The following is a 25,514-nucleotide window of genomic DNA, read 5'->3' as shown; positions in this document are numbered from 1 at the left end:
CCTGGGGAAAGCATGGGGCCATGCTTTTCAGGCTTAGCGACGCTCCCTGGGCCTCAGCGTGTACTGCTTCTCCCCTTATCCGAGAAGAAAAAGGCTTAAATAAGTCTTTTGTCATCTTACCCCCACCGTGTCCAGCCATCCCTGTCCCTTACCATCCTCCGCTCCTGGAAAAACATGCCAAATCTGACCACTTCTGCATCCCTTCACTGCAATGCCAAGCTCTCCAGCTGCACCATGCCCTTCTCCTCGCCCTTCAGCATCTTCTCCAAGGCTTCATGTTGATAAAACCATCATCCTGCCTGCCTCCAGTCAAAAATCACCACAGTCCTGGTGCAAAACAAGCCCATCCTGGCTTGTTCTGCGGGGAAAATACCCAGCCCCTTCCCACCATTAGCTCTGCGGGGGGGGGTAGCACCCAAGGGTGCTGCGCAGAGGGTTTAAGCCAACATAGAATGCAATAACCCATCCAAAACACCACTCAGCATCGGTGTTTCCATCCTCCCCGACAACCTTGCTTGGAAAAATACCCATATTGCAAAAAACCAGGCAACCCCTTTACTCTCCGGGGCTTCCCTTCCCGGCGCCCTTTGGCCCCTGCCAAGTCTGCCCACATCTTTTTACTTTTTTAGCATCATTTTGGTGCCTGGTTTTCCCCGCGGGGCGAGAGGCTTTAGAAAGCAAGAGCTGACTTTGAGCACGGGACTTCCCCGGCGTGGGACAGGGCCTCCCCTCCCGGCCGGACCCAAAGCCACCGATTTACATGACCGGGACACACCGTGACTTTACATTAACATCCTATTTATAAATAAGTTTATAGCAAGTTATGACCTGATTGATGGGCCGTAGACGCACATTAACGAACGTTGAGTAATAGGCTTTGTAGATGGGGAGAGTCAGCAGGAAATAGTTGTGGCGTCGGTGTGATTAATCATAGAGCCCGCGCCGGGCTCGTGCATACATTAACCCTTTCATTCATAAATAGAGCACGCGCTAGAGAGACATTATACAACGTGACCTAGAAGCCTACGGCTGCTGGTTGGGTAGTTGTTTTTTTTGGTAGAAACTCCCTTTTTTTTTTTTTTTTAATCGGGAAAGCATTAAACATCGTCTCAGCTGCTCTTGCTTTTTTCCCCGCTCTCATTTTGTGGCTTTTTAAGCCCTTTCGGTTAAAAAGAAAACACTCTCTTTCTCCGGCTGGTTTGCAACGCCCTCGCAAACAAAACCGCTAAGCGTCGGCGACATCGGTTGCACAGATGTTGGGCACGCAGAGAAATGGTCAGATTTCTGCTGTTTCGCGGCTTGGACCAAGAGAAGAGCAAAAAGCATCCCATGGCAGAGCGATATTATCTTGGATAAGGTGCAAAAATGGGGCTGTCAGGTCTTTCCCGGCATCCCGGCGCTGTCGGATATAGGAGAGATGGTGTTTAGCTGGAGTTTTTCCGGCTTGATGGAGGAATTTGTGCTCCGGCTGCCCTCTGCCGGCTCCGGGACTCGGTTGGGATGGAACCCAGACAGCGCAGGCTGTCAGCAAAATTAACCCACCACCAAACACCCTTGCATCAACACCACGGCACAGTGCAAAATCCCAAATCCGGCCCCAAAACCCGACCCTCCGCTTTTCCCCCCGGGCAATCTGCCAGATCACTGCACCCCAGGCGTCAGCGCCCCGAGCGCCCCGACTCTGGCCACGTCTATAAAATCTGAAATAGTGGCTTTTCCCCCCCCGCCCCCCTTACTTTTAAACTTGCGTTTTATGGGTTTGGAATGCAGGGCGGATGAAAGAAACGAGGGGTTTTAAAACTTGGGGTTTTATTTAACTGCAAGTAACTAAATCAGTGCCCGCTCTTTGCGTCACCGCAGAGAGAAATGTTTAAGTGAAACTCCAAGGAAGCTCGAGAAGAAAGAAAAAAAAGAAACAAAACCATCCAAGGAAACCAAACCGGCCTCGGAAAAGGAATTTAAAAAAAGAAATAAGTGAATATAACCTCAGCTCCGCCGCCACCCCTGCTCTGCCGGGGCTTTTTATGTTCATGACGAGCGCTGGGACATTATATCTGCACTTCTTCACCTCGCCAGCCCCACAGCTTGGGGTCCTGGGTACGTTTTGGGGACGAAAACTCCAGTCCTGCAGCTATTTGGGGGTGCAGCGGGCACCCAGGACTGGTCACGGGGTGCATCCCGGTGGATGCACCCCTTTTTTTGGTGTCCGGCGCTGGAAGAGGGAGGTCGAACCGCGGGGTTCTAGCAGGATGACTCGTTTCGCCGGCGGACGTGGCAGGACTTGCAGAGAAGGTGGTCGCCCAGGGGGTAGCACCCGTTCTCCGTCGGCTCCGGCGACAGGGGTGTCCCGCAGCTCTGGGGGCGAGAGGAGAAAGGGGGGGGACACCCACGTTTTAGGGGTCCCCGTGCTGCCTTGCATCCCTTCTTTCCTACACAACCCACCAGCGCTTGGAAAAAGCAACAAACTATGTCAAAAAGCGTGAAAAGCTGAAGCTCTCCTGGCCAAACACATTGTCCTTTTCACCTGATTTATTAATTTTTTTTCCCCCTTCCCCATCGCTTGCAAGATAAACTGGTGGCTAAAAACCAACCCCGGGTGCCATGAGCCCCGTGGCCGTGCTTTGGGAAGGCTCGGTGCCGAACCCCTCGGCTTTTGGGGGGGGGGGGGGGGTCGGTCCGTACCTCGCAGCGGTAGCAGCCCTCGTGGAAACTGCGTCCCAGGCACTCGATCTTGTAGGTGTCCTTGTCCTCGCGGGGGATGATGGGCTGCTCGCAGGCGCTGCAAACCGCGGCGTATTTCCTGATGGGACCAAACCAGGGCGGCGTGAGGCCTGTGGGGTGATGGGGACGAGCCGAACCCCCCCAGCGTGGGGGTCGCTTCCCCATTTATGCGCTCCCCAACCTGTAAAAGTCAGCCACGCAGTACACCTCGTCCTGCTCGTCCACGGCGAAGCTCTCAGCGCCGATGGCCCGGCCGCAGGCGGCGCAGCAGAAGCAGCCGGGGTGGTAGCCCTTGCCCAGGGCACGGACGATGCGCTCCGCGATCAGCCCCCGGCACTTGGCGCATTTCTCCAGCGTGGCCTGATGTTTTGACAGGGACACACACACACACCGTCACACACCAGCTCCGGAGGGACAGCATCTCCTGCCACCACCCCGAGGGTGCTGGCTGTCCCCGGGGGAGGACGGGTACCTGGTAGCAGGCGTCGCACATGGGGCGCCCGTCTTTTTGGTAGTAGCGCTGGCCGGCCAGGAGCTGGTGGCAGGTCCGGCAGGTGAAGCAGTTGGCGTGGTACTGCTTCCGCATCGCCTCCACCGTCGGCTCCCGCGGCCCCACCGCTTTGTGGCAGAAGGCGCAGATGTCTGGGGGAAGAAGGGAGAGGGGTTCGGCGCTGTGTGCCTCAGTTTCCCCAACCGGGGACGAGCCCGCACTGTGCAGCTGGGTCCATCCCCCCCCCCCCGCCCCCAGTTTTACCTCTGGAGCCGTCCCTCTCCAGGTACCCATTTGCATCCTGCCGCTTGCCTGCCTGCTCCTGGCAAAATTTGGGTGGCCTCAATTCAGCAGGGAAGGCGGAAGGGGCCTGGTGAGCAGGGGAAGGCGAAGGCACGTTACATTTATGCCCTTGCAGGTGGGGAAACTGAGGCACTGGGGGGAAGACTGCACCCCAACGTCCTCACCTGGAGGGTGGTGGGTGCTGCCAGGTCCAGTTGCTGCAGCGCCGGACCCAGCGCCTCCGCAGACAAGGGCTGGGGCGCTTCGGAGAGGACGAGGACCGGCAGGGACGAAGGCACGGGGGCTGCTGGGGGAGTTTCTGCAGCAAAAGCCAGACGCAGTGGTTTGAGGGGGGGGGGGGGGGGGAGCACCCCGACAGCTTTGCAACGGCGCTCACTGACCTACCCCAAAAGCAAACGTCGTCCCAGCCGGAGGGGACAAACAGCACCGATAAGCGCCCAGTGATAGAGAGTAAACACAGCCCTTCCCCAGCAGCCGGATCCATCCTGGGGTGGGTGCAGGGATTTGGGGAATAACCACCCCCCCAAAAAAAAACCAAAAAAACAAAAAAAAACCAAAAACCATATCCCTCCCCATCTGCACACGCATCCTTTAGCAAAGCATCTCCGCAGCATCCTCGGCACCATCATCATCCTCCCGGCACCGCTCACAGCCCCCCGCGCCGACACCCCTCACCTCCATTGGGCAACGCGGGGGACGGTGGTGGTGGGCTCCGGGGGCGATGGGTGGCCGGGACCTCAGCACCGATGGGCCGCGTCACCCTTTGGGTTTGCTCCTTGGTGGCCACCTCCCTCCGCGGTGGCACCAGGGTGATGAAGACAGACGAAGCGATCCTCTTCTCCGCTTTTCCCGGCAGCGTCGCCGAAGCCATGGAAGAGCCGGACCTGCGTTCGATTTGAGGGGAAATAAGAGAAGAAAGGGAGCAAAACCCACGGGCGCACCGGCAGCTCCTGCAGCCACACCGCCCTTCGGCCTCAACCCGCCTCCCTCCTCGCCCTCCCGGAAAGGGAGAAGGAGTGAGTGTGCCCGTCCCGCGTCACCGCAATAAATGGTCTCGTGCCTGGAAGGACAGAGGGTAAAGGGTCCGGTGAAGCAGCAGCCAAAATCACCCATTTTCATGCCTCCGTGGCCAAACTCCACCCTTTTGTAAGCATTTTATCCCCCCTTATTTCCTCTTATTGCCCCCACCTGGGATTAAATTCCCTGTGGGCAGCAGGAAGACTCCACCTTTCCTCTTAAAAATGGGATTGCAATAGGATCTGCTTTTGCAAACCCTTTTTTGGGGTGTTTCTAGCTCCCCCTGGCTCCCCATTTTCCCGATAATCACCCGCGGCTCAGGGCATCCCCCCCTTTATTTTCGCAGATGGGGAAACTGAGGCACAACGCTGCAAATGGGACGTGTCCCCATCATCGAAACAACCCCTGAGCATCGCCCGGCGGCGCAGACAGGATGCGCCCGACCCCGATAAACTCCGCTCGGGAAGGAAAAGGGCTGTTTATTCAGCTTCCCAACGGGAAAAGCAGCTGGAGCGAAGCTTCCCCTTCCCAAACGGGATGGTTTAGGAGGGGCTGGAACGGGACACCCCGAGGCTTTAACCAGGCAGCGCCGGTGAAGCAGGATTCATCCCCGAGACGAATCGGCGGCCTGAAAAATACCTGTGTGATGAGTTGCCCGGTCTCATGCCCCGGCGCGGGGTGGCTCCGCTCCCCCAAAATCCTGCTCACAGATGTTGGCGCATCCTTTCAGCGGGCGGCCAGTCCCCCCCGCCCAGGCCCCGTGGCGGGGGAAAAGCTTCGGGACGTGCACGCCGGTGACTTCAGCCTCTGACTCAAGCAGAGGAAGGGATTAAAAAAGGAAAAAACCCCGAGCGGCTTCGCTCCCTTCCCTTCTCTCCCTCCCTCCCCGCCGGCGAAACCCCAAACGGGCTCCGGCGCTGCCAGCCTTCGCCCGGCCGCTCAAATCCTCGCCCGCAGGAGCCACCGCTTTTCCTCCTCCCCGGCCGAGCTGCGGAAAATAGGGGTGGGGGGACAAAAAAAAAAAAAAAAAAAGAATAATCATAAAAAAACCCAAAAAACAACAACTCAAAAAAGCAAAGCAAAAAAAAAAAAAAAAAAAAAAAATCTGCGGGGCTAATGGGAACCATGTGCTCGTCGCATTCCTCTTTGTGCCGGGGCGGACGGGATCCCGGCAGCCCCATCGTGGCACCCCCTGGTTCCCCCCCACCTCCCAGCCGGGGTACATTAATGGGAGGTGTGTCCCCCCCCTTTTTTTCAATGGGGTCCGTCCCCCCCCAACATAGCTCCATCCTAGTTTGGGGTGGCTGGGGCTGCATTGGGAAGGGTCCCCCCCAGGTTTCCTACAAGCATCGCCCCAAAAATCTCCTGGGGGGGGAGCGCTGGGGGACCGATGGGGATAGGAACACCTATGGGGCACCCCCAATGCCCCCCGAAATTGGGATGGGACATGGCCCCCTACAGCTGTCCCCCAACTCTGTCCCCTGCCCTGGGGACCTCTTGGAGAGCGCTTTGAGGATGCCCAAGGGAGAAGGGACAGGGTGGGGGGACACAGCCCTTGGTGTCCCCTTGTCCCTTCCCCGAGTGGCCCTGCTGTCCCCTTGTCCCTTACCTGGGGGGTGGCCTTGCAGCCCCCCTGCAATCCTCTCTCCCCCACCGGGTAGCCCCGCAGCCCCAGGTCCCCTACCTGGGGGAGGGGCCTGTCCCCTAAGCGGTGGTGGCCCCACCGGGTCCCCCTCTACCTGGGAGCCCCCGTCCCCTACCTGGGGGTGTCCCCAATCCCATACCTGGGGGTGTCCCCCGTCTCCTACCTGGGGGGGGTCACTCTTGGTCCCCTTGTCCTGTCCCAGGACAGCTCTGCAGTCCTTATCCCATTACCTGAGGGGGGTCCCATGTCCCATCTCGGGGGGGTCCCTTGTCCCCTACCTGGGGGTGGCCCCTATCCCATACCCGGGGTGTCCCCTACCTGGCGGTGTCCCCCGTCCCCTCCTTGTGGGGGGTGGTCCCCTACCCGGTGGGGGGAGGGGGGGGGTCGCCTGCCTGGGGGTGACCCTGCAGCCCCGTCTGCCTCTCGGGGGGCGGGGGTGTCCCCCTCCCTGTCCCCGTCCCCTACCTGGGGAGCCGGTGCGGGTCCCTCCGTGCGCTCCGCGGGCGCGCCCTGCCCGGCGCGGCGGGGGCAGCGGGGAGGCAGAGCCGCCCGGCATCACCGCCCCTTCCTCCCTCCTCCTCCTCCTCCTCCTCCTTCTCCCTCCTCCCCCCTGCCTGTCCCACGGCCCCGGGCAGGGGGGGGAGATGGGGGGGGGCACAGGGTCTTAGGGTGCCCCATGCTCCCTGGGGTGCCCCATAGGGCCTTAGGGTGACCTAGAGGACGCGGGGCGCCCCATACACCCTCCTAGGGTGCCCCATCCACCCTGACGTGACCTGTGCCCCGCCCCCCCCCCCCCCCACCGACAGCCTTATGCACCCCAGGGTGCTCCATGAGACCTCAGGGTGTCCCACGTCCTCAGGGTGCCCGCCGGCAGCCCCATGCACCCTGGGGTGCCCTGTGGCCCCTGGGTGCCCCTATGTGCTCGAGGATGACCCATGACACCACCCCCGCCCCAAGCTTGTCCCATGGACCCCCCCCGATTGCCCCTGGCACCCTCAGGGTGCCCCATATCCCCAGGGTGCCCCGTACAGCCCCAGCTGCCCCCAACACTCCCAGGTTGCCCCATGCAGCACCCTATAAAACCCCAGGGTGCCCCTGTGGCCCTATACAGTCCCAGCTGGCCCCCTAAGCCCCCATATGCCCCCAGGATGCCCCATACACCCTTATACAGCCCCAGGATGCCCCATACAGCTCCATACACCCCCAGGATGCCCATGTGCCCCTACAAAGCCCCAGGTGGCCCTCTATACCCCCACTTACCCCCAGGACGCCCCATACTGCCGCACATACCCCCCAAGATAACCTATGCGCCTCTCTACAGCCCCAGGTGCCCCCCCTATGCCCCCATATGCCCTCATACTGTCCCAGCCCCCCTCCTGCTCCCCACTTCCAGGGCTGGGGGGGGGTCTTGGCCAGGGAAGTAGCCACAGCCAGGGCCTCCCTCTCCAAATCCCACAGCCCAACCGCGCAAGGCCTGGTGCCCCATGGCACAGCGCAGCCGGCTGCATCCAGGTGGGGAAACTGAGGCACGAGGGCACCACTCAGCTGGAGGGTCACCCCCTCTGTGCCTCAGTTTCCCTTCCCGGGGATGAACCGCACCACCCGCCTCCTGCAAAAAAGCTGCACGGCCATCCCTGAGACCCTCTCCAACGTGACGGGACCTCAGCTCACTCTGCCTACGGATTTTGCTGGAAAAAGCTTTATTTTACAAGATTTATAAGCCCCCAAAGGCCCCTGCACCACAATGGTGTGGCCCTGCAGCTGCCAAGGACGGGGACATCCGTCAGCATCCTGCATCCCCGGGGGGACCGGGGAGCAAACCCCCAGCACCACCACAGCCTTGTGGGCTCCCCCAAAAAAACAGGGACCATGTGAGCCTCCCCCCGAACTCCCCCACCCCGTGGGATGGGGTCGAGCACCTTCCAGGAGCCCTTTTGCCTTTGTCCCCATGGGGGATCTGCGACGGGGAGGATTTGGGGGGTGCCCACGTTTCGGGGAGCTGGGCAAAGCCACCCTGAGTTTCTGATGCCCGGTTACACCCCAGGGCTTATCAGGACGTCTCCTGCGATCCCGATCCTGATCCCAACCGCCTGTCCAACCGAGGCTGCTGGGCGAAATCCTATGGGAGATGGAAGAAGAGAAGCAGAAAGGCCCCTCACCGTGGTCTCGGGGCTGCCGCCGGCCCATCACCCCGGCGTCGTGGCGGGGAGGTGACACCCCCCCCCCCGGCCATCTCACCTGCCGCCAGCACGCCTCCAGCATGACGCCGGCTCGGAGCAGGCACCAGAGCTCTCCCAGCAGCGAGATGAGGACGTGGAAGACGTCGGTCCACCGGCCGACGGTGAGGAGGAGGATGAAGAGGCCGCCCATCCGTACCAGCACCGTCTGGTAAACCGCCCGCCCGCCCGCGCTCTGCCGCGACTCCTCTGCAAGGACACGGCATCGGGGTGGCCACCGTGGGGGCACCCCAGCCCCCTCCCCAGCCCCACGACCTGGGGACACCGTGCATTTCGGGGACGCTTTGCATATAGCCTGGGATGCCCCATACTGCCCCATACTGCCCCATATACAGCCCCCAGGATGCCCCATATATCCCCAGACACCCCCAGGATGCCCCATGTACCCCCATACAGCCCCCAGGATGCCCCATGTACCACCCCAGGTGGCCCCGCTGTGCCCCCAGAGAGACCCAGCGTGTCCCAAATGGTTCCATACAGCCCCAGGATGCCCCATACAGTTCCATACAGCCCCCCAGGATGCCCCATATACCACCTCAGGTGGCCCCCCTGTGCCCCCAGACAGACCCAGGATGTCCCAAACGGTTCCATACAGCCCCAGGATGCCCCATACTGACCCATATACAGCCCCAGGTGGTCCCCCTGTGCCCCCATACAGTCCCAGGATGCCCCCTGTACCCCCCATACAGCCCCCAGGATGCCCCACACAGTTCCGTACACCCCCCAAGGATGCCCCATCTACTGCCCCTGGTAGCCCCCCCACCCTGTGCCCCCACAGAGACCCAGGATGTCCCAAACGGTTCCATGCAGCCCCAGGATGTCCCATGCACCCCCCCATACAGCCCCAGAATACTCCATACTGCCCCATATACAGTCCCAAGTGGCCCCCCTGTGCCCCCATACAGCCCCAGGATGCCCCATATATCCCACACACAGCCCCAGGATGCCCCCTGTGCCCCCATACAGCCCCACGATGCCCCATACTGCCCCTATAGATCCCCAGGATGCCCCACACAGCCCCAGGATGCCCCATACTGGGACATACCCCTCTTACCCCTCAAAAAATCCTGTAACTGGGGGTTCGGTCCCCTTCTCACCTTGCATGTAGACGACCAGCAGCGTGTAGCAGATGGTGAGCGGCGTCCAGAAGCGTATGGCCTCCGCCGTGGAGAGGAAATCCCGGTTGATGAGCGCCACGGCGGCCAGGTCGGCCACGGCGAAGGTGACGGCCAAAGCATTCCGCAGCAGCCGGGGGATGCCGTGACCGGCGGCGAGGAGGAAGATGCAGATACCGCAGTAACGCGCTCGGCTGTGCAGCTCGTAGAGGGTGCAGACGTGGCGAGCCAGACGCTGGGCGTAGGTGGCCAGCAGCCCCGCTAGCCCTGCCGCCAGCACCAGGTTGCAGGTCCTGTGGGGAGCCCCTTCCAGCAAGAAGCTGAGGCCGCAGGACACGCCGCAGCCCAGCGAGTACTGGCACAGCAGGTAGAGCTGGCTGCTGTGGGCGCCCTGCGAGAGCGGGACGGCGCCGTCAGCCGCTGTGGAGGTTGCAAAGCGGCGAGGGGGTGCACGGCTGCAAAGCGATGCATGGCCTCCTCCATGCTGCTGCCCCCCCGTAACCCCCCCCACGGGTGTTGCAAGCAGCGCGGGGATGCACGGCTGCAAAGCGATGCATGGTTTTCCCTGTGCCGCAGCCCCCCGTAACCCTGCAGGTGTTGCCTGCAGCGAGGGGACGCATGGTTGCAAAGCCATGCTTGGTCTTCTCCATGCCTTTTCCGCCGTTCTCCCCGCAGGCGTTGCATGCAGCGAGGGGACGCATGGTTGCAAAGCCACGCGTGGTGTTTTCCACGCTGGACCCCCCCACGGGTGCTGCAAGCAGCAAGGGGCTGCACGATTGCAAGGGCAGGCATGCATGCAAAGCGATGCATGGCTTTCTCCATGCTGCAGCCCCCTGTAACCCCACAGGCATTGCATGCAGCGGGGGGATGCACAGTTGCAAAGCCAAAGCCATGCATGGTCTTCTCCACGCTGGACCACCACAGGTGCTGCGAGCAGCAAGGGGCTGCACGGCTGCAAAGGCAGGCATGCGTGCAAAGCGATGCAGGGTTTTCTCCATGCCAGCCCTCCTCATCCTCCCTGCAGAGCAGGAAGGGGATGCACAGGCTGCTCCATGAAGCTCCCATACGCCCCACGGGTGCTGCAAGCCAGGTGGGGGATGCATTATTTTGGGCATGCCGCAGCCCTCATCCTCCCTGCAGAGGCTGCAAAGCAGCGAGGGGAGGCACAGCTGCAAAGCGATGCATGGTTTTCTCCATGCTGCAGCCCCCTGCAACCCCACAGGCGTTGCGTGCAGCGAGGGGACGCACGGTTGCGAAGCCATGCATGGCGTTTCCCACGCTGGACCACCACGGGTGCTGTGAGCAGCAAGGGACTGCATGATTGCAAGGGTATGCACGCATGCAAAGCGATGCGGGGTTTTCTCCACGCCAGCCCTCCTCATCCTCCCTGCAGGGGTTGCAGAGCAGCGAGGGGATGCATGGCTGCAAAGCAATGAATGCTCTTCTCCATGCTGCAGCCTGCCCGTAACCCCGCAGGCGTTGCGAGCGGCAAGTGATGCACAGTTGCAGACCCACGCGAGCTCTTCCCCGTGCCTCCTCCCCTTTCCCCTGCCACGGGTGCTGCAAAGCTGCAAGGGGCTGCACGGTTGCAAGGGCATGCGCGGCTTCCTCCACACTGGCCCCCCCCACGGGTGTCGCACGCAGCGAGGGGCTGCAGGGTGGCAGAGGCAGGCGTGCGTGCGAAGCGATGCAGGGTTTTCCCCATGCCAGCCACCCTCGCCCTGCCCGCAGAGCCGCGAGGGGACGCATACTGTCCCCCGTGCCGCAGCCCCCCCATCCTCCCCACGCCTGTTGCGACGCAGCAAGGGGATGCGCGGCTGTGAAACGATGCACGGTCGTCCCCCCCCCATGCCGCAGCCCCCGCAGCTGTTGCGAATCTGCGAGGGCTGCGCAGTCCTCCCTCCGTGCCACCGCCCCGCCGTGCCTCAGTTTCCCCCCTCCCGCCTCACCTTGCCGAGGGAGAGGACGGTGGAGACGGCGCGCAGGGAGAACTCCAGGACCACCAGCGCGGCCACGCGGGAGCCCACCAGGGCCAGCAGGGCCGTCAGCACCACCGCATGCAGCAGCTCCAGCACCCACCGCTGCGCCCGGATCGCCTCCTTCTCCGCCTGCCTCTCCGGGTCACTGGGGACAGCGGGGGGGACGCTGAGCTGGGCAGGATGTCCCCTTCCTCCTCCGCCACCCCAAAACGGGGTGACATCCTCGGAGACGACCCCCCCGCCCCAGGCTTTGCAGCGGGGAGAGGAGGGCACAGCCCCTGCCTGGCTCAGGCCACCACCAGCACCCATGGGTGCCAAGAGCCGCCCCCACACCCCGACAATGGAGCCCAAAGGCAGACCCCAAAAGTGGCTCCCCAAAACGAATCCCCCAAGGCAGAGGGGGGAGGAAGGGCTGGTGCTTACTTCAGGCACTGGATGTAGAGATAAACCTTCAGGAGGCTGCAGAGCACCAAGACGGCACAGGCACCCACCAACCCTGCGGGGAAAAGGCAGCAGCGGGTCACCGGCGTGTGTCCCCCCCCCCCAGGATGTCCCCAAAGCCATCCCCATGGCACCCTCGGGGGTGTCTCACCTTGCAGGAGGGCATCCAGCAGCGCCCAGCCCCACGCCAGCCCGGGCAACGCCGGCAGCCAGGACCCCAGAGAAAACATTTTTGGTGGAGAGGAGCCACGGCGTGACCAGGCCCCGGCTCCAAGGTCCGCGGGGCGGAGGCTGGGAGCGGCCCCCCCGGGCTGGTAAATCATTGCCGGGGCAAGCGAGGGCAGCTGGAGCTCAGCTCCTCCGGCCAGAGCTCCAGCTGCCCCGAGGAGGGGAAAATTAGGGTGAGGAGAGGGATGCGGTGATGGGATGCACCTGGCGGGGCTCGGGGACCACCAGCATCTCTAACGCCCCCGCCCCAGCATCGCCGTTACCCTCTCCACCCCGATGCGTCGTGACATTTTAGGTCCTGGTTTTGCAGGTTCTGACCCCCCACCCACCCTGCGCTTTGCACCACCCCAAAGACCCCGAAACGACGCCAAAAATAGAAAAAAAACCCAAACAACCCTTTATTAACGGCGACAACGGGGCCGGGAGCTGCTCGTCCTACGGCCCCGGGGGCTGCTGGTGCTGCACCATCTTCCTGAGCTCGTCCCAAAAGAAGAGGCTGAGGACGGTGTGGGGGCCGAGGCGGAGGTAGACGGCGCCGATGCCCTTGTACAAGCCCAGCAGCCCCTCTTTGCTGGAGATTTGGAGGATGCAGTCCAAAAAACCCCGGTAGAGCTTGCCCTGGGGGAGAGAGGAGCCGGCTGCGCACCCCTGCCGGAGGCGACCCCGGGAAAAGCCGTGTGTCACCCCCCCTCCACCCCCGGCCTCACCCCGTCTTTTGCCAAACGGCCTTACCGTGCCGTCGGCGTCCACCGGCTGGTTGTAGAGCCGGGTGCTGACCACGTCGAAGGGCGTCATCGTCACCGCCACGGCCACACCGCTCACCATGCCCCCCGCCAGCACCGCCGCCCAGCTGCCCTCCCCGAACCACTGCGGGATGCGCCGGCCGTCAGCTTTTCCCCCCGAAAAATAAGGGAGCGGAGGGGCCGGCGGTGGCTGGATCCTGCACGTCCCTCCCCGCCCCTCACCTGGCGCTCGCAGACCCAGTCCTTGGCGGAGGCGAAGGTGGCGAGTTGCGCGGCCGAGCCCACGGCCACCCGGGGCACGGCCCCCGTCACCCCCCGCCACAGCCCCGCCACCCCGTGCTGCTTGTAGATACTCTCGAAAGCCCTGGCGATGTTCTGGGGAAGAGAGGAAATTCGGGAAAACCGGGAACCGGTGCACCCCAACCCGGAAAAAATTTCCCATCTGTCAAAAATTTCCCACCCTGTCACGCAAAACCCCATCGCTCCTCGGTGGCACGAAGCCACCGCGTCTCCGGCCGGGTGACACCGATCCCGATGGGTGTCTGGATCCCGTGTCACGGCTCCGTGCCCCGGTCACCCCCTCCCCGTCCTCACACATTATTTATAGCATCCATCCGGGGGCCGAGCTGCCAAACAGCAGCTTTAAATACCCGGTGGCCAAAATAGCGTTGTCCTCACCGGGTCCCAGCGCGTTGCACGGCCAAAGTGCCACCGAATCTTGTCCGTGTCCCCCCCCCACCCCAAGCCCGTCCCTGCTCACCTCATGGTTGTGCTGGTGGCCCACGGCCACGGCCGACAGCGTCTGGGCTTGGAGGTGGGTCTTGACCTGGGGACAACACCGGGTGACAAAACCCCCCCCAAGTCCCCCCCGGGAAGGGCTGCGGGTCCCCCCCCATCTCTTCGTAGCAGCTTTTGGGGGTGTTTTAAGCCCCCCGGACAGATGTGGGGTGCCCAGATGTGTTGCCAAGCGGCGCCTCCAGACTTTGAACCTCATTTTTTTTTTTTCCCCCCACCCCTCCCACCCCTGGGCAAAGTGCCCCCAGAAACACCCACTGCAGCCCCCCCCACCCCCCTTGAGCTCTGCACCCCCAAAAAAAACAGGTGATACCCCCAAAAAGGGGGGAAACCACCCAAATTTCCTTATGAGGGAGTTCTCCCCTCGGGTTTCTGGGGGGGGGGGTTGGGGGAGAAAAGGGGGGGGGTGGGAAAGAGCATGCACAAAGCAGCCCCACATTTTTGGGGGGGTGAAGCAGAGCAAAGGTGGTGGTGGTGGTGGGGGGGATGCACCGCGCCAGCGTTTGTGGGATGCAGCGAAGCTCCGGGCTGGCCAAAGCTTTTGGGGGGGGGGTGTGTGTCCCCAAAATATCCATCCCCCCCCCCCCCCCCCCCCCGACGGGGATGCGAGGGCTGCAGGGACGGAGCACTCACCAGGTACGCGGGGCTGCCCACGAAGGCTCCCACCGCCCCGGCCACGGCCCCGGCGGCCACGGTACCCCCGGGATACCGCGTCCAGCCGGCGTCCTCGGCGCAGGAATAGCAATAAAACCGGACGCCGTTCATCAGCCCCTGGTAGAGGAGGCCGGCGGCCAGGCCCTTCTGCAGCCCCCGCAGCCCGTCGGCCCGGCACACGGCCCCCACCGCCCGCAGCACCCCCCGGTAGGGCCGGGGGTAGGTGCCGGGGGGCTGCAGTTCCCCCTGCAGCTGCAGCCGCGTCTTGACCACCTCCAAGGGGTTGGTGAGGACGCAGGCCAAGCAGCCGGCCGTGGCTCCCAGCACCAAATCGATGGCCGGCGGGACCCCCCCCGTGGGAGAACCCCGGGCGACGCGGGGTCTGTTTTGGGGGGGATAAGGGAATTCATGCAGGGAGGCGGGGGGGGGGCCGGGGAAGGGTGCGAGGGCCCCGCCACCCGCCGCCATGCAGCACCTGCCCGCGGGGATGGCCCCAGGCTCCACCTTCCCCCCCCCGCCCTCGGGAAATAGGGGGGAGCGAGCGCCGCCTCCTGCAAACCCCCCCCCCCCAATCCGAAGCCGCCCCCCAATTTGGGAAGGGATATGGGGCAAAGGTCAGGCCTGGGGGTGCGTGGTGGGTGTGGGGGGGTGGGTGTGTGTGTGGGGGTGTCCGTCCGTCCGTCCGTCCGTCCGTCCGTCCGTCCGTCCGGGCCCCCCCCCCCCCCTTCCACCGGCACCGACGCGCAACCGGCAGCCAAATCCCGGCCGGGCGTCCCGCTCTCACGTGACTTGCGGTGCCCCGGCGCAAACAGCGGAAAAAAAAAAAAAACAACCCAAAAAAAAGGCTCTTTCTGCCAAAAAAAAAAAAAGGGGGGGGGGGGGCACGATAAAATTGAAATCAAAGCTGACGATAGGTGGTTTTCGGGGGCACACGCAGACATCTGCCCCCCCCCCCCCCAGCCAGCCGGGGGCGATGAGGACTCACCAACCACCAACTCGTTGCACTTGTGGCGGGGGTTTGGGGAGCCGGCGGGGGATGGGGGGTGTGTGTGTGTGTGTGTGTGTCTGACCCCCTTCTATCCCCTCTCGAGGTTACAGAAATGCTTTTGAAATCCGAGCTTCCCAGGCCAAAAAGCTGCGGGGGGGGGGGGTGTGGGGAAGGTCACTGCCTGTCCCCTTTGTCCCCCACCCCCCCCTTGTGACTTCCTATTTTTAGGGCTCCACCGTGACCCCCTCAGGACCCGAGTTTACACCGTGGCGTAGCCGCTTCGGTCATTATTGGGAGGGGGGGGGAACCCCCAAAGTCCTCGCCCCGCAACGGCTGCCCCATCCCCAATATCCCCCCCCAAATCCCCTCCTTTGACCCCAAAAGGCGAGGGAGGGTTAATGGGGAAGGCGGGTGCTGCTGGGGGCTGACCCCTGGGCTGTTTATTCCTCGTCTAGACTGGGAATGGCTCCTGGATCCAGGGATAAACAGGGCTGGAGCATCAGGACGGGATAATTCAGGGTTGAAGCTGCGAACGTGCCCCGCTGCGGGGTTAACGCCGTGAGGAGCTGGGGGTGCACGTCCTCCCTGCCTCTCCTCCTCCTCCTCCTCTTCAGCCTAAATATCGCCTTCTCCCTGCCCCAAAGCAAAGCCCCGGGCCCCAGCATCATGGGGGGGGGAAGGAAGAAGGGCAGCCCCCGGCCCAGGAACGTGTGGTCGGGCCAAATCCAAGTTACCAATGGATATTTATTTGGGGAGGGGGAAAGGAAGCAGATGTACATACATATACATTCAGTCACGTACGTTTCCTCCCAGAAAAAAAGGCCCCGTGAACATATATTACATGAGAAGGTCTCCGGATTATTATTATTATTATTATTTAAAAGCTGGAGTTGCGCCCCAAAGGGCTCGCTGTAGAGGGCAAGCGGTGACGGGTCCTCGCCGGCCTCGGATGCAGCGAGCCGAGACGATGGGGACACGTTTGGTGGCAGCCGCGTGACGACATCCTTTAAGACACCTGAAGAACGTCGGACTCCATCTCGTCTCTCGCCCGGCGCGCGGGGCCAGCGTCCAAACCTCAAACCGGCTTCTGAGATCTCCTAAAACCGTGCTGGGATATTTAAGGCCAAATTTTTGGCCCCGGTCCTTCTTCCTTAGCCTCAAAAAAAAAAAAATTTAAAAAAAAAAAAAAAAAAAAATCTCATCGCCAGGCTGGAGAGTGGTTTTGTGATGTCCGGAGGTCCCGGGTGAGATCTCCTGGCACCGGGAGACGCCAGGAGAAGGAGGAGGCGAAGCGGTGCCGTACTCGGTGATTGTATTAGCAAGGAGAAGACATGCACGGTAGCGATTTAGCGTTCCCGTCTCGCCACCTCCGCGTCCCAACCCTGTTCTAAAATGAACAAGTCCTCGGTCCCGCTCCCTGCCGCGATGGCGGGATGCTCATCCCCAGCCCACCCGGCTCCCACCCTCTCCCTCGCTACTTGGGGGATATTATTCCGTGAAAGGCAAATTATTTTGCCCCGTGGCAGCTGGGCGAGGGCGCAGGGTCGCCTGCACGGCTGCACAAGGAAAGCGGCAGAGCTCGGCCTCGCCTCCAGCGTGGTGAAGCGTCTGGTTTCTCCCCAAAACGTGTTGGATGTCCCCGACTCGGTGGGGAGCGTGGTGGGGACGGGGTCCATGCCTGCAGGCACGGCCCTGGTGGGGACCGAGCGATGGCAGGAGGGGTTGGGCTGCCAGCTGGCCGCGGGGCAGCCGGGTACCGGCCCCGCTCTCCGAAAATGGGCCCCCGTCAGCCGTCCTTCCCCCCGGCCGGGGTTAACACCAGGGGTCCCGCTCCGCTCGCCCGCGGCAGAGGCTGTCGCTGCGCTGCCAGGCGCTGTCGATGAGGCTCTGAGCGTCTTCGCACTTCTTCTTGACGGCGGCGTCCAGAATGGCCTTGTGCAGGAGATCGACCTGAAACACACGCGGTAGGGTGGGCTGTCAGGAGAGGAACAAACTACAGCCACTTCCCTGCCTTATTGTAAAACCACCTCGAAAACAGCCGGGAAAGTCGCCTGTGTCATCAATACAGGCGATGGAGGGGGACGGGGCTGACCCAGGTTGCCCCCGACTCCTCCTGCCAGCCCCGGGCACTCATGGCTCACGTGCCAGGGGACTCGAGCTCTGAATCCCACATCCCGTGGTTATTCGGACACGGAGGAGCTTTGTGGCTCTCCTGCCGGTTGCGGGAAAGCTGGGTTCACCCTGCAGGGGACAATTCACCCACTCCTCCCTCGCAGGGTGCCGTCCCCCCATTCGCCCTTCCTCGCCGGAGGAAGGCTGTGACGCAGCCTCGCACGCTCACCTGGTAGATGTTCCTCCACGCGGCGTTCAGCGCCGAGAGGAACCTCTCCAGTTCTGTAGTGCAACTCAAATAGAGGACCCAGGGGGGCAGGAACTGCTTGCTGTCCTGAGCAAACTCCTAAACACCAAGAGAGAGGCCGGGCGTTACCGCCGCGGTCCTTGCCCAGCCCCGGGCCGGCCGGTCCCGCAGCACCACGCTCACCAGGATACAGTACTCCTTGCCGGCCTCCGTGGAGACGGCGGTGATGTCCGTCAGCTCCGCGGTGCCCAGCGAGCGGAAGAAGCTTGTCTGGCAATCCTCGTGGCAGGTGAAAACCTTCTCATCTGTCAGCACGAGGCAGCAGGGGACGCAGGGCGTAGGGGCAACACCTTGGGGGATCACCTGCACGGGGCAGGGAAAGGGAAGGTTAAAATCTGGCACGAGGGAGCCCCATATCCGTGGGGTGCCCCATGGGGAAGCCCTCCCGGCTTGGGAGAAAACTGCCTGCTCCATCCCTGCTCCCTTCGGCAGCTCCGTGCCGGCTGGGCTGTGCCCCAGGCGAAGGAGGGGGTCAATGCACCCACGCGCGGGGGCCTGTCCCCAGCTCACCCCTTTGGAGACGGCCTGGCAGAAGTACTGCATCCAGTCCGCCATGTCTTCCTCGTTCTCGGCGCTCAGCTCCAGGGAGGGCCGGTCCGTCAGGATCACCTGGAAGGAGTGGGGCCGGTCGGTGGTGTTGGAGCGCCGGCATCCCCCGCACTGCTCGCCGCTGGGAGAGAGGGGGGAGGATGGAGATGAGCGGGACGGACCGGCCAGCGTGAGCCTGAAAACAGCCTCCGTCTGCCCTCCCCGCGCCGCGTGTCACCCCTTCCCCCCACAAGCACTCGTTTCCCATCTGTGACAGCCCCCGCCGTTGCTCCAAGGATGGGCTCTGTCTCTGCACGCCGCGGTGGAGCTGGAGTTGAGCACGGTGGGTTTGTGGAGGTCGCCCAGCGTGGCTCTTGGAGGGGTACGTCAGCCCTTCAGAGGCCAATTCCCCATCAAGGGGTGGGCTTGGCGTGCAAAAAGCAGGAGGAAACGAGCCCATCGCCAGCTACATGCACCGGAGCCGAAGCAAACGGGCATCTGTACCCGGCCAGGAGCAAGCAGGGAGTCCTGCAGCACGGACTAGACCGTGATTTGCCCCAAAAGACCTCCCTGAACATCCCAAGGAGCTCCTGATGCCCAGATCCCCGCCGAGCCTGGGTGCCACATCCCCCCAGCCGCTTACCCCATGTTGATGGAGAGCAGAGGGGTGACGTCCGTGCGATCCGGGTACTGGTACAAGATCCCGTTGCTGCCGTTTGGGAAGATGAGAGAGGCGGTAACTGGAGTGAGCTCGGCTCCGGCAACTGTACAAACACCCTCTGCCTTCGGTCCCACAGCCGCTCCTGCCCTGCCCTCCACCCGCGCAGCGCCGTGGGGTTGCGTCCCCCTGCTGCTGAGCAGCCACAACTGGTGGCTTTAGCCTCCCAGGTGACAAGATTGGTCCTCTCCATCTCCCAAGCGGTTCCTGGGCAGCAAACTGGTCCCAGCACCTTCTCCGACAAGCCCTGGCTGACCCCAGTCCTGACCCACAGCCCCGGTGCCCACCTGAGCACCACGAAGCAGGTCTTCCACTGCTCCTTGCCCAGGTAGGAGGTCCCGGCCTTGTAGTGCAGGATGCCGTCCTTGGTGACCGCGTTCTCGGTGGAGCTGTAGCTACTGTTGGCAGGTCCCAGCGCCTCGTCCATGGGGTCTTCCCAGTGAACGAGGCCGTAGAAACGGACAACCACATCGCAGGCCTGCGAGAGTCAGGTGGAGAAGTCAACGGGAGGGAGTCTCCCGTCAGCCTCCACCACGTGGAGCGATGGCCGTGATACCCAAGCTCACCTCACACTTGGACTCCTGGGCCACGAACTTTGCGAGCGCCAGTTTCTCCATGGTGGCGTCCGTGAGGATACTGGGGTACGGGGGCTCCCGGCACCCTTTGATCATGGCTGACTTCAAGGAGACCAGGAAGAACCTGAGAGGGAGACAGAGATCTCTGATGAGGCCAGGGCAAACAGCCCCGCATCTCCTTCATGTGCTCTCATGCCGAAGCGAAGGGGCTTCCACACCAAAGGGTCTCAAAATCAACCTAGGGACCAAAGGCGATGGGGGTTGCGAAGTCTGAGCTCCAGGAAGGAGACGGGTGAGACTGGGAGATGGACACCTATCCCAACACAGATCCCAGTGTGACCATTCAGGCCCTAACGAGGTCACCTCCCTGAGCTGACAACACGCAGAAGGACCTGGGGACATGCCTTGAAACTCAAGACCTCGTTCCTACTCATCCCAAGTGACACAAAGGACACAGTCTGCATCGCCCAGTGCCTGCAGGTTTTAGCCGGTGGTATCCAACCAAACCCGCTCTGGTCGCAGGACTTTGTTGTCAAGGGCTGTCACCGGAGTTTCTTGTGTTGCCCATGTCACGTCAGGAGCGCAAGGTGCCGCCCAGAAGTCCCGCACCCCAGGAGGAAGGCACCACGGTTCGCCGCCCGGTCCCTGCTTACTCGGTGAGAGCCACGTCCGCGGTGTCGAGCAGGAACTGCTTCCTCCGATTGGTGCACACCAGCGTCACCGTCTGCTGATCCAGCCCAACCTGTGCCACATAGGACCGGTTAAGGAAGCCAGGCGGGGGACGAGGGGCAGCAAAGCGGGGCTGAACCTGGCTTCTGGCCCCAGGGGAGAAGGTCAGCACTCGCTCTGCTGCCCATGTGAAGACATGAGCAAGATGGGCCCCCGCGGAGGTGGCATTTGAGGGGGGATCGCTTCTAAGTTTCCCAATCTCAAAGATTCACTGGTCAAAACGTTCCCTGGGGAACGGAGCACCCCACAGAAACACCCCACCGGGATGCTCCTGACACCCCTGCGGCTGGAGAAGTGAGGACTGACGCCCCTGCTCGCCTCCTGCTTCCCCCAAGACATCTGACCCGACCCAGGCTGCACTCACTGAAATGTAATCCAGCTCGTTATAGGAAACGGCCTCCTCCACCATGTACGGCTTCTCCGCTGCCCCTGGCAGACACAAAGAGCTGCGTGAAGGGAAGGCAAAGGAGCCCAGCGCTGCGCAACAGCAGCGACGGACCTGCAAAACAAGCTGTGTCCCGGGCAAGCATGGAGCCGCGGGGCACATGTCCCATGGCTTCTCGGGGGACAAGTTAACCTCAGCTCCCTGCTGTGACTGCCACTGCTCCTGGGGACATGGCAGGACCTGGCAGGGAAGGTAGTCAGCTACAGTGCCCTAATTTATGGACAAGCCACATATCAAGCAAGCCTCCCTCCCTGCAGCCGAGCACAGAGGCTATCGGGATGGGATACCTTTCCGGATCAGGTACACGTAGCAATCCGTCAGCAGGACGTAGATCAGCTGCAGGTTCCCCTCCATGTGCCCGGTGCTCATTCGGATCATCTGTGCGGAGAAAGAAGAGCTCTCAGCCCGCGGACGAGGCAGGCACAGAGCCGGTCCTTTGCGGGAGATTGATCGCGACCACCTTACCCTGAACAACTGTTCCTCGTTCTCCCGAAAGACGTGGATCATCAGGAGGAGGAGATGGTTGTTATCCACCCTGTGGAGAGAGACAGTACAGGATGGACACAGTCGTGGGCCCGGGTGAGTCCAGGAAGGGCATTCCCCTTCTTTATTGAACTTGTCCATGATTTGGGCGCCTGTTGGCCCCCCAAGACCTTCTCCTCCTTACCCCCTTGTGCCTCACCTTCATCCTGGAAAAGGATGGGCTTTGCCCCGCAAACCAAGGACAAAGGGATAAGTGCCAGCTTGAGCTCAAGATTGTTTGGAAGATGCTCTCCCTGCTGAGCAAACCCAGACTCACCTGAACTCGGAGGGATGGGTCAGCTCCGAAGGGCTGCCCTGACCTTCCTCCACGCCAGAGTCCTCGGCGCTGCTCAGGGAAGGGCTGGGCTGCTCCTTCTTCGGCTCGCGGGGAGCCTGGGGGTTGGCAGTTTCTGTCTGGCCAGCTTGGAGTTCGTCACTCGCCCCTCCAGACTCCTCTACTGCTCCAACTGCTTCTCCCTCTCTGCTTTCTTCTTCTTCAGGAGCCTCAGGGCTACCAGAAACATGTGGCGGTTGGCCAGGCCCTGGAGTGTCATGGTGGCCACCACCTGGTGCAGCAGCGTTTGGACTCTCGACGGTAAAACGGTAGAAGTCCATGGGGGCTGAAATCCCCTCACTAAAGTCGCCAGAGGACGATCCATCCGGGGTCTCCCCTGGCGTGCCAGTCCGAAAGGACTGCCCAGGGGGCTCGAGGGGGGCGTTCCAGCCGCCGGGGTCCAGCTGCCCGTTGAGCCTGTCCATCACCTTGCTCAGCGGCTGCCCCACGCTCTCCATGGATGTGTCCTTCATCTCGGGGATGTGTAAAGCCAGCTGGCTGAGGGCAGAGCGCTCCCGACCCTCCTCCTGCCCGCCCGGGCTTGGCTCACCAGCCGGAGCAGCGGGACCATCGTCTCTCTGCGGGTCTTCTCTGTCACTCAGCCCGTTCACGCCGCTGTCTCCGCTGGCCTGCTGGGTCTCGGGCACTACGGGCGCAGGGGTGTTAACCGGCTCCTCGGGCTTCGCTTTCTTCTTCTTGCCTGTTTTCTTCTTCTTGGCTAACCTGCACGGTGAGAGACCAACAGGGGATGTCACTCATCTGTGCACGCTTAGACTTTTCCTAAATAGAGAGGGGTCCCATCCTTTCCCAACAACCTTCCTCTGCAATTTCCTCTATTGCAGAGAAATCCTTATATCAAGAACATCGCCACATAGAGCCCCCGTCTCCATGCCAGGTGTCACAGGAAAACCAGGGTATGGACACCGTTTCCTACTTATCCGAAAAAGAAAAGAGGCATCAGCTGCTGGATGCAGCATCTCGGGCTTCCTTTGGCTGTAAAGGGGATCACAAATGGATGCGGAGCTAAAGTGACGCGGGAGAAATCCCTGCCTGAGAGCAAGATGCTGGGAAGGAAGAAGGTTTCAGAGGATGCGGGAATGCCGTGTCCCCGGCTGCCAGAAGAGGGAGGTGCAGGATGGAGCCCGCTCCAGCTGAACAGCATGCAGGGATGGTGGCTGCGGAAGTGTTCGGGCCTCCCATGATGCCCAGACTGCTGCCAGGTCACTCTTGGCGAGCACGGTGCTTCCCTTCCCGTGTGTCTGCCGGAGAGCAGGGAGCGACGTAACCTAGCTTCTCTGCACCTCCCAGGAAAAACAGGGTGGGAGAGCAGAGCACAGGCCTGCTGGGCTGGTTTTGGGGTGCCCCCACCCTGGGTGTGAGCAGACAGAGCCTTGAGCTCTTCGTCTGGGTTGAAGGGCTCCGAGGGACCCCCGGGGATCTCCTCTGCAAGAGTCAAACACAGGCCAGCAGCTCTGCGGTAGCATCTCCCTCAACAGGTTTAGCCACCGCTCATTGACAAAGAGGAAGGATGGGAGAGAAGATCTGAGACCCGGAGCTGCTGCAAACCTGCCACCAGCTGGAGAAAGCCTAAAATAAAAGCCCAAAGCTTCCTCTGAACTCTCTGATACAGACCGTCAGGCAAAGGTGTTGACATCGAGCCAGCCTAGAGCTCTACAGACCCAAGGGACCAGCTCTGTTGACACCTACAGAGCATCAGTTGGGCATCTGGAGGTATAAAACCACTTTCTCGTGATTGTATAAAGGCTACACCACAAATGCTGTCTCTGTTGGGCTAGAAGGGTGGCACGTCATCAGCCTCTGGTGACAGATGACATTCAGGGGCATGTTTCCAGGCCAGGCAGCTCTGTCCCTACCTGATGACCTCCAGCTCCGTGCAGCTCTCGGACTGGTCTGTTCCTTCAGGGGTGGCTTCTGCCTTCTCCTGCGAAGCTGTGTGCACCGGCGTGGTCTCGGTGGAGGACGGCGCGTCAGCTTTCTCCTCATTGAAGGGGTTGTAGCGCTGCGTCGGGCTCTTCACAGAGGCCTTGCTGCCGTTGGCCTCTGAGGCGGTGGAGCGTGGGCAGCTGAGCGTGTCCGTGAGGTCTCCGTCTGCAAAGACAAGAAAGGAAAAGTGGGATTTACGTCGGCTCGGGCACCTGGATCGAATCAAATCAAGCAAAGCTGCGCGCTGGGGGCTCGGGGCACTACACGGTCACCGTACTGCTCCCAATGACACCATCCCGGGCGCTGGCAGGGTGCCATCGGACCAGCTTAGCTTCAGAGATTGCTGCGGGCAGCAGGCTCTTTGCGAGGAGGGACAGAGAAGCCAGCGTGTGACCCGGCATCACTCGGCATTTTGCGCCCGTTGCGATTTAGACAACACCTGGAAATAACAGCTTGGTCACCCAGGAGCTGGCGGGCAGCTGGATTAAGAAGTAGCGTCCTTGGGAAGGAACTTGAGGGGTCTGGTGGCCACGGTGCTCCTTAGCAAGGCGACAGCAAGCTAACGAGGCCGCTGCCCCCCATTGCTGCTTATTTCCCCTGTGATGGGGTCTTAGGAAGACGCTCGCTCGGGCGGCGATCCTTACGGAGCCGGCTGCTGTTCTCGGCTTGTGTGAGACACACACGGAGGGGCTGGAAGTGTGTGGAGGGGGGACACACACAGCATTCACTGGGGTCTGAGGACAGCAGGCTGCACAGACAGGTCGTAGCACAACCGGCGTGGCCCGTGTTAGTCTTCAGAGGCAAAAGGAGCAGCGGAGAAGGGCTACAGGAGTCATGCTCGGAGTTATCCGTCCACAAAGTCACGGTTAAAGGAAGGTTATCCGTGCCTTTCTCTTCTCCAGCACCCTTCATTTCCAAAGCCAGCTGGCAACCTCTTGCTCGGCAAGGAGATCCCTTCTGAAGGAAATCCCAGACTAATTGGGGGCGTAGGTTTTGAGTAGAAAAATGAAACCTCTTATAAAAGTCTAATAAAGGCAGTTTTGTGACGGCTGATTTCAAAACGCTGCTTTGTTCCGGCTGAAACGCCTGCCCTGCAGCGTGGAAGGTGCGAACTCTGACAAGGGAAGTAAATCGGATAGATTTTTAATGTCTACATTAAAGGGAAAATAAAACATTTAAAAGCTATTTCAGCCCCAGGCTTCCAGCCTGCATCACCGAAATGAACGTCGCTTCTTATGCCTAAACCCTGGTGTGGTTCTGTTGAGATAAAACGAACTTTGTCCAAAGTACAGAATTTTAACCCCCAAATTCCCACTGAAAATGGGGAACTGCCTCAACTCTCTTTATCTCTCGCTCGGCGTACAGACAGCGAGGCATGCATCAGCAAGCTAACCTGGCGGGGGGTGAGGAGGAAAACTTTGCTAGGGCCAAGGTTTGCTCAGCACACGGTAACCCAGCCCGGAGCACCGCTGGATCACCCGGGAGCCGTGCACGTCTCCCAAAACCAGAGGGATTTGCCCCCAGCGTCCCTTGGCTTCTCCCAGCCTGCACGTTAACACCCAGGGTTAAGTCGGCTCGCGGGGCGTTGGGTTTGGAAACACGGTTTGTCCTCTCTGGGCGTGCACTCGGGCTCCAGGGGCAGGTTAAACCATCCCTGCGAGCATCGCTGCGCGTGGGGCAAGAAAGAAGATGAGAGGGAGCGTGTTAGAGCCGTAGAACCATCCACATGGAATTCAGGCAGAATTTCCCCAAATATTCAGGCGGTACCGGCCAAGGCAACTCAGACCCAAGGCCCCATCCAGCTTTTAGCTGCAAAGGACAGAGCGTGGGTGTATTTCCTCTAAAATGGGTATGCGCGCTTGACCGTAAAGGCCAGACATAGCCGACAAGTCGGTTTTAGAAGTGGTAAAATAAAATTCAAAAAAAGCGTAGTGACTCAAATTG

The 25,514-nt window shown here is 61.5% G+C and overlaps 4 protein-coding genes across 10 annotated transcripts in view; all 4 read right to left on the bottom strand.

Moving 5' to 3' along the window:
• Window positions 1-1,792: 1,792 nt before the first annotated feature.
• FBLIM1 (filamin binding LIM protein 1) lies at window positions 1,793-6,698 on the bottom strand. The gene is made up of 9 exons (XM_074560641.1): window positions 6,642-6,698; window positions 5,171-5,519; window positions 4,190-4,398; window positions 3,679-3,812; window positions 3,476-3,581; window positions 3,194-3,363; window positions 2,903-3,081; window positions 2,683-2,800; window positions 1,793-2,355 (listed from the first exon to the last, which is right to left on the bottom strand). Exons 2-9 carry the CDS (start codon window positions 5,194-5,196, stop codon window positions 2,242-2,244), a joined length of 1,056 nt encoding a protein of 351 aa, XP_074416742.1. The 5' UTR covers window positions 5,197-5,519; window positions 6,642-6,698; the 3' UTR covers window positions 1,793-2,241.
• Window positions 6,699-7,587: 889 nt separating this feature from the next.
• Window positions 7,588-12,706, bottom strand: TMEM82 (transmembrane protein 82). Of its 5 annotated transcripts, none has more exons than XM_074560616.1 (6): window positions 12,572-12,706; window positions 12,100-12,324; window positions 11,931-12,003; window positions 11,478-11,652; window positions 9,511-9,919; window positions 7,588-8,602 (listed from the first exon to the last, which is right to left on the bottom strand). In XM_074560616.1, the coding sequence occupies exons 2-6, from the start codon at window positions 12,269-12,271 to the stop codon at window positions 7,839-7,841; spliced, it is 1,593 nt and encodes a 530-aa protein (XP_074416717.1). In that variant the 5' UTR covers window positions 12,272-12,324; window positions 12,572-12,706; the 3' UTR covers window positions 7,588-7,838. The 5 variants fall into 5 exon arrangements, with proteins under 5 accessions (XP_074416717.1, XP_074416716.1, XP_074416719.1 ...); XM_074560618.1 differs by lacking the exon at window positions 12,572-12,706 and having other exon boundaries at window positions 7,860-8,295; window positions 8,415-8,602; window positions 12,100-12,507; XM_074560619.1 differs by lacking the exon at window positions 12,572-12,706 and having other exon boundaries at window positions 8,063-8,295; window positions 8,415-8,602; window positions 9,511-9,821; window positions 12,100-12,519.
• Window positions 12,551-15,236, bottom strand: SLC25A34 (solute carrier family 25 member 34). Of its 2 annotated transcripts, XM_074560643.1 has the most exons (5): window positions 14,348-15,234; window positions 13,680-13,745; window positions 13,142-13,294; window positions 12,909-13,043; window positions 12,551-12,794 (listed from the first exon to the last, which is right to left on the bottom strand). In XM_074560643.1, the coding sequence occupies exons 1-5, from the start codon at window positions 14,834-14,836 to the stop codon at window positions 12,612-12,614; spliced, it is 1,026 nt and encodes a 341-aa protein (XP_074416744.1). In that variant the 5' UTR covers window positions 14,837-15,234; the 3' UTR covers window positions 12,551-12,611. The 2 variants fall into 2 exon arrangements, with proteins under 2 accessions (XP_074416744.1, XP_074416745.1); XM_074560644.1 differs by lacking the exon at window positions 12,909-13,043 and having other exon boundaries at window positions 14,348-15,236.
• An 846-nt stretch (window positions 15,237-16,082) lies between these two features.
• The window catches only part of PLEKHM2 (pleckstrin homology and RUN domain containing M2), a 28,281-nt gene continuing 18,849 nt past the window's right edge, over window positions 16,083-25,514 (bottom strand). For both annotated transcript variants that reach the window (XM_074560575.1, XM_074560574.1), the window contains 13 exons: window positions 23,501-23,735; window positions 21,570-22,349; window positions 21,236-21,305; window positions 21,058-21,148; window positions 20,690-20,754; window positions 20,250-20,338; window positions 19,588-19,720; window positions 19,309-19,499; window positions 18,947-19,012; window positions 18,286-18,445; window positions 17,899-18,078; window positions 17,698-17,814; window positions 16,083-17,306 (listed from right to left, as the gene is read on the bottom strand). In XM_074560575.1, the coding sequence (XP_074416676.1) occupies window positions 17,169-17,306; window positions 17,698-17,814; window positions 17,899-18,078; window positions 18,286-18,445; window positions 18,947-19,012; window positions 19,309-19,499; window positions 19,588-19,720; window positions 20,250-20,338; window positions 20,690-20,754; window positions 21,058-21,148; window positions 21,236-21,305; window positions 21,570-22,349; window positions 23,501-23,735 (2,315 nt within the window). In that variant the 3' untranslated portion in view covers window positions 16,083-17,168. The remainder of the gene's footprint in view (window positions 17,307-17,697; window positions 17,815-17,898; window positions 18,079-18,285; window positions 18,446-18,946; window positions 19,013-19,308; window positions 19,500-19,587; window positions 19,721-20,249; window positions 20,339-20,689; window positions 20,755-21,057; window positions 21,149-21,235; window positions 21,306-21,569; window positions 22,350-23,500; window positions 23,736-25,514) is intronic.

The sequence above is a fragment of the Larus michahellis genome, chromosome 16, assembly GCF_964199755.1.
Source record: "Larus michahellis chromosome 16, bLarMic1.1, whole genome shotgun sequence".
Lineage (NCBI taxonomy): Eukaryota > Metazoa > Chordata > Aves > Charadriiformes > Laridae > Larus > Larus michahellis.
The sequence above is the reverse complement of the archived record's forward strand: the minus strand, read 5'-3'. Positions and strand labels throughout refer to the sequence as shown.

Coding starts and splice junctions, on each gene's coding strand:
- FBLIM1 (XM_074560641.1), bottom strand. CDS start 5,196: ATGAGACCGGGCAACTCATCACACAG. Junction 3,813..4,189: donor CCCCGCGTTGCCCAATGGAG/GTGAGGGGTGTC, acceptor CTTTTGCTGCAG/AAACTCCCCCAGCAGCCCCC. Junction 3,582..3,678: donor CAGCACCCACCACCCTCCAG/GTGAGGACGTTG, acceptor CCTGCTCACCAG/GCCCCTTCCGCCTTCCCTGC.
- TMEM82 (XM_074560616.1), bottom strand. CDS start 12,271: ATGATTTACCAGCCCGGGGGGGCCGCTCCCAGCCTCCGCCCCGCGGAC. Junction 11,653..11,930: donor CTCTACATCCAGTGCCTGAA/GTAAGCACCAGC, acceptor CGCTGTCCCCAG/TGACCCGGAGAGGCAGGCGG. Junction 9,920..11,477: donor CCGTCCTCTCCCTCGGCAAG/GTGAGGCGGGAG, acceptor CCGCTCTCGCAG/GGCGCCCACAGCAGCCAGCT.
- SLC25A34 (XM_074560643.1), bottom strand. CDS start 14,836: ATGGCGGCGGGTGGCGGGGCCCTCGCACCCTTCCCCGGCCCCCCCCCC. Junction 13,044..13,141: donor ACTGGGTCTGCGAGCGCCAG/GTGAGGGGCGGG, acceptor CGCATCCCGCAG/TGGTTCGGGGAGGGCAGCTG. Junction 12,795..12,908: donor CGGTGGACGCCGACGGCACG/GTAAGGCCGTTT, acceptor TCTCTCCCCCAG/GGCAAGCTCTACCGGGGTTT.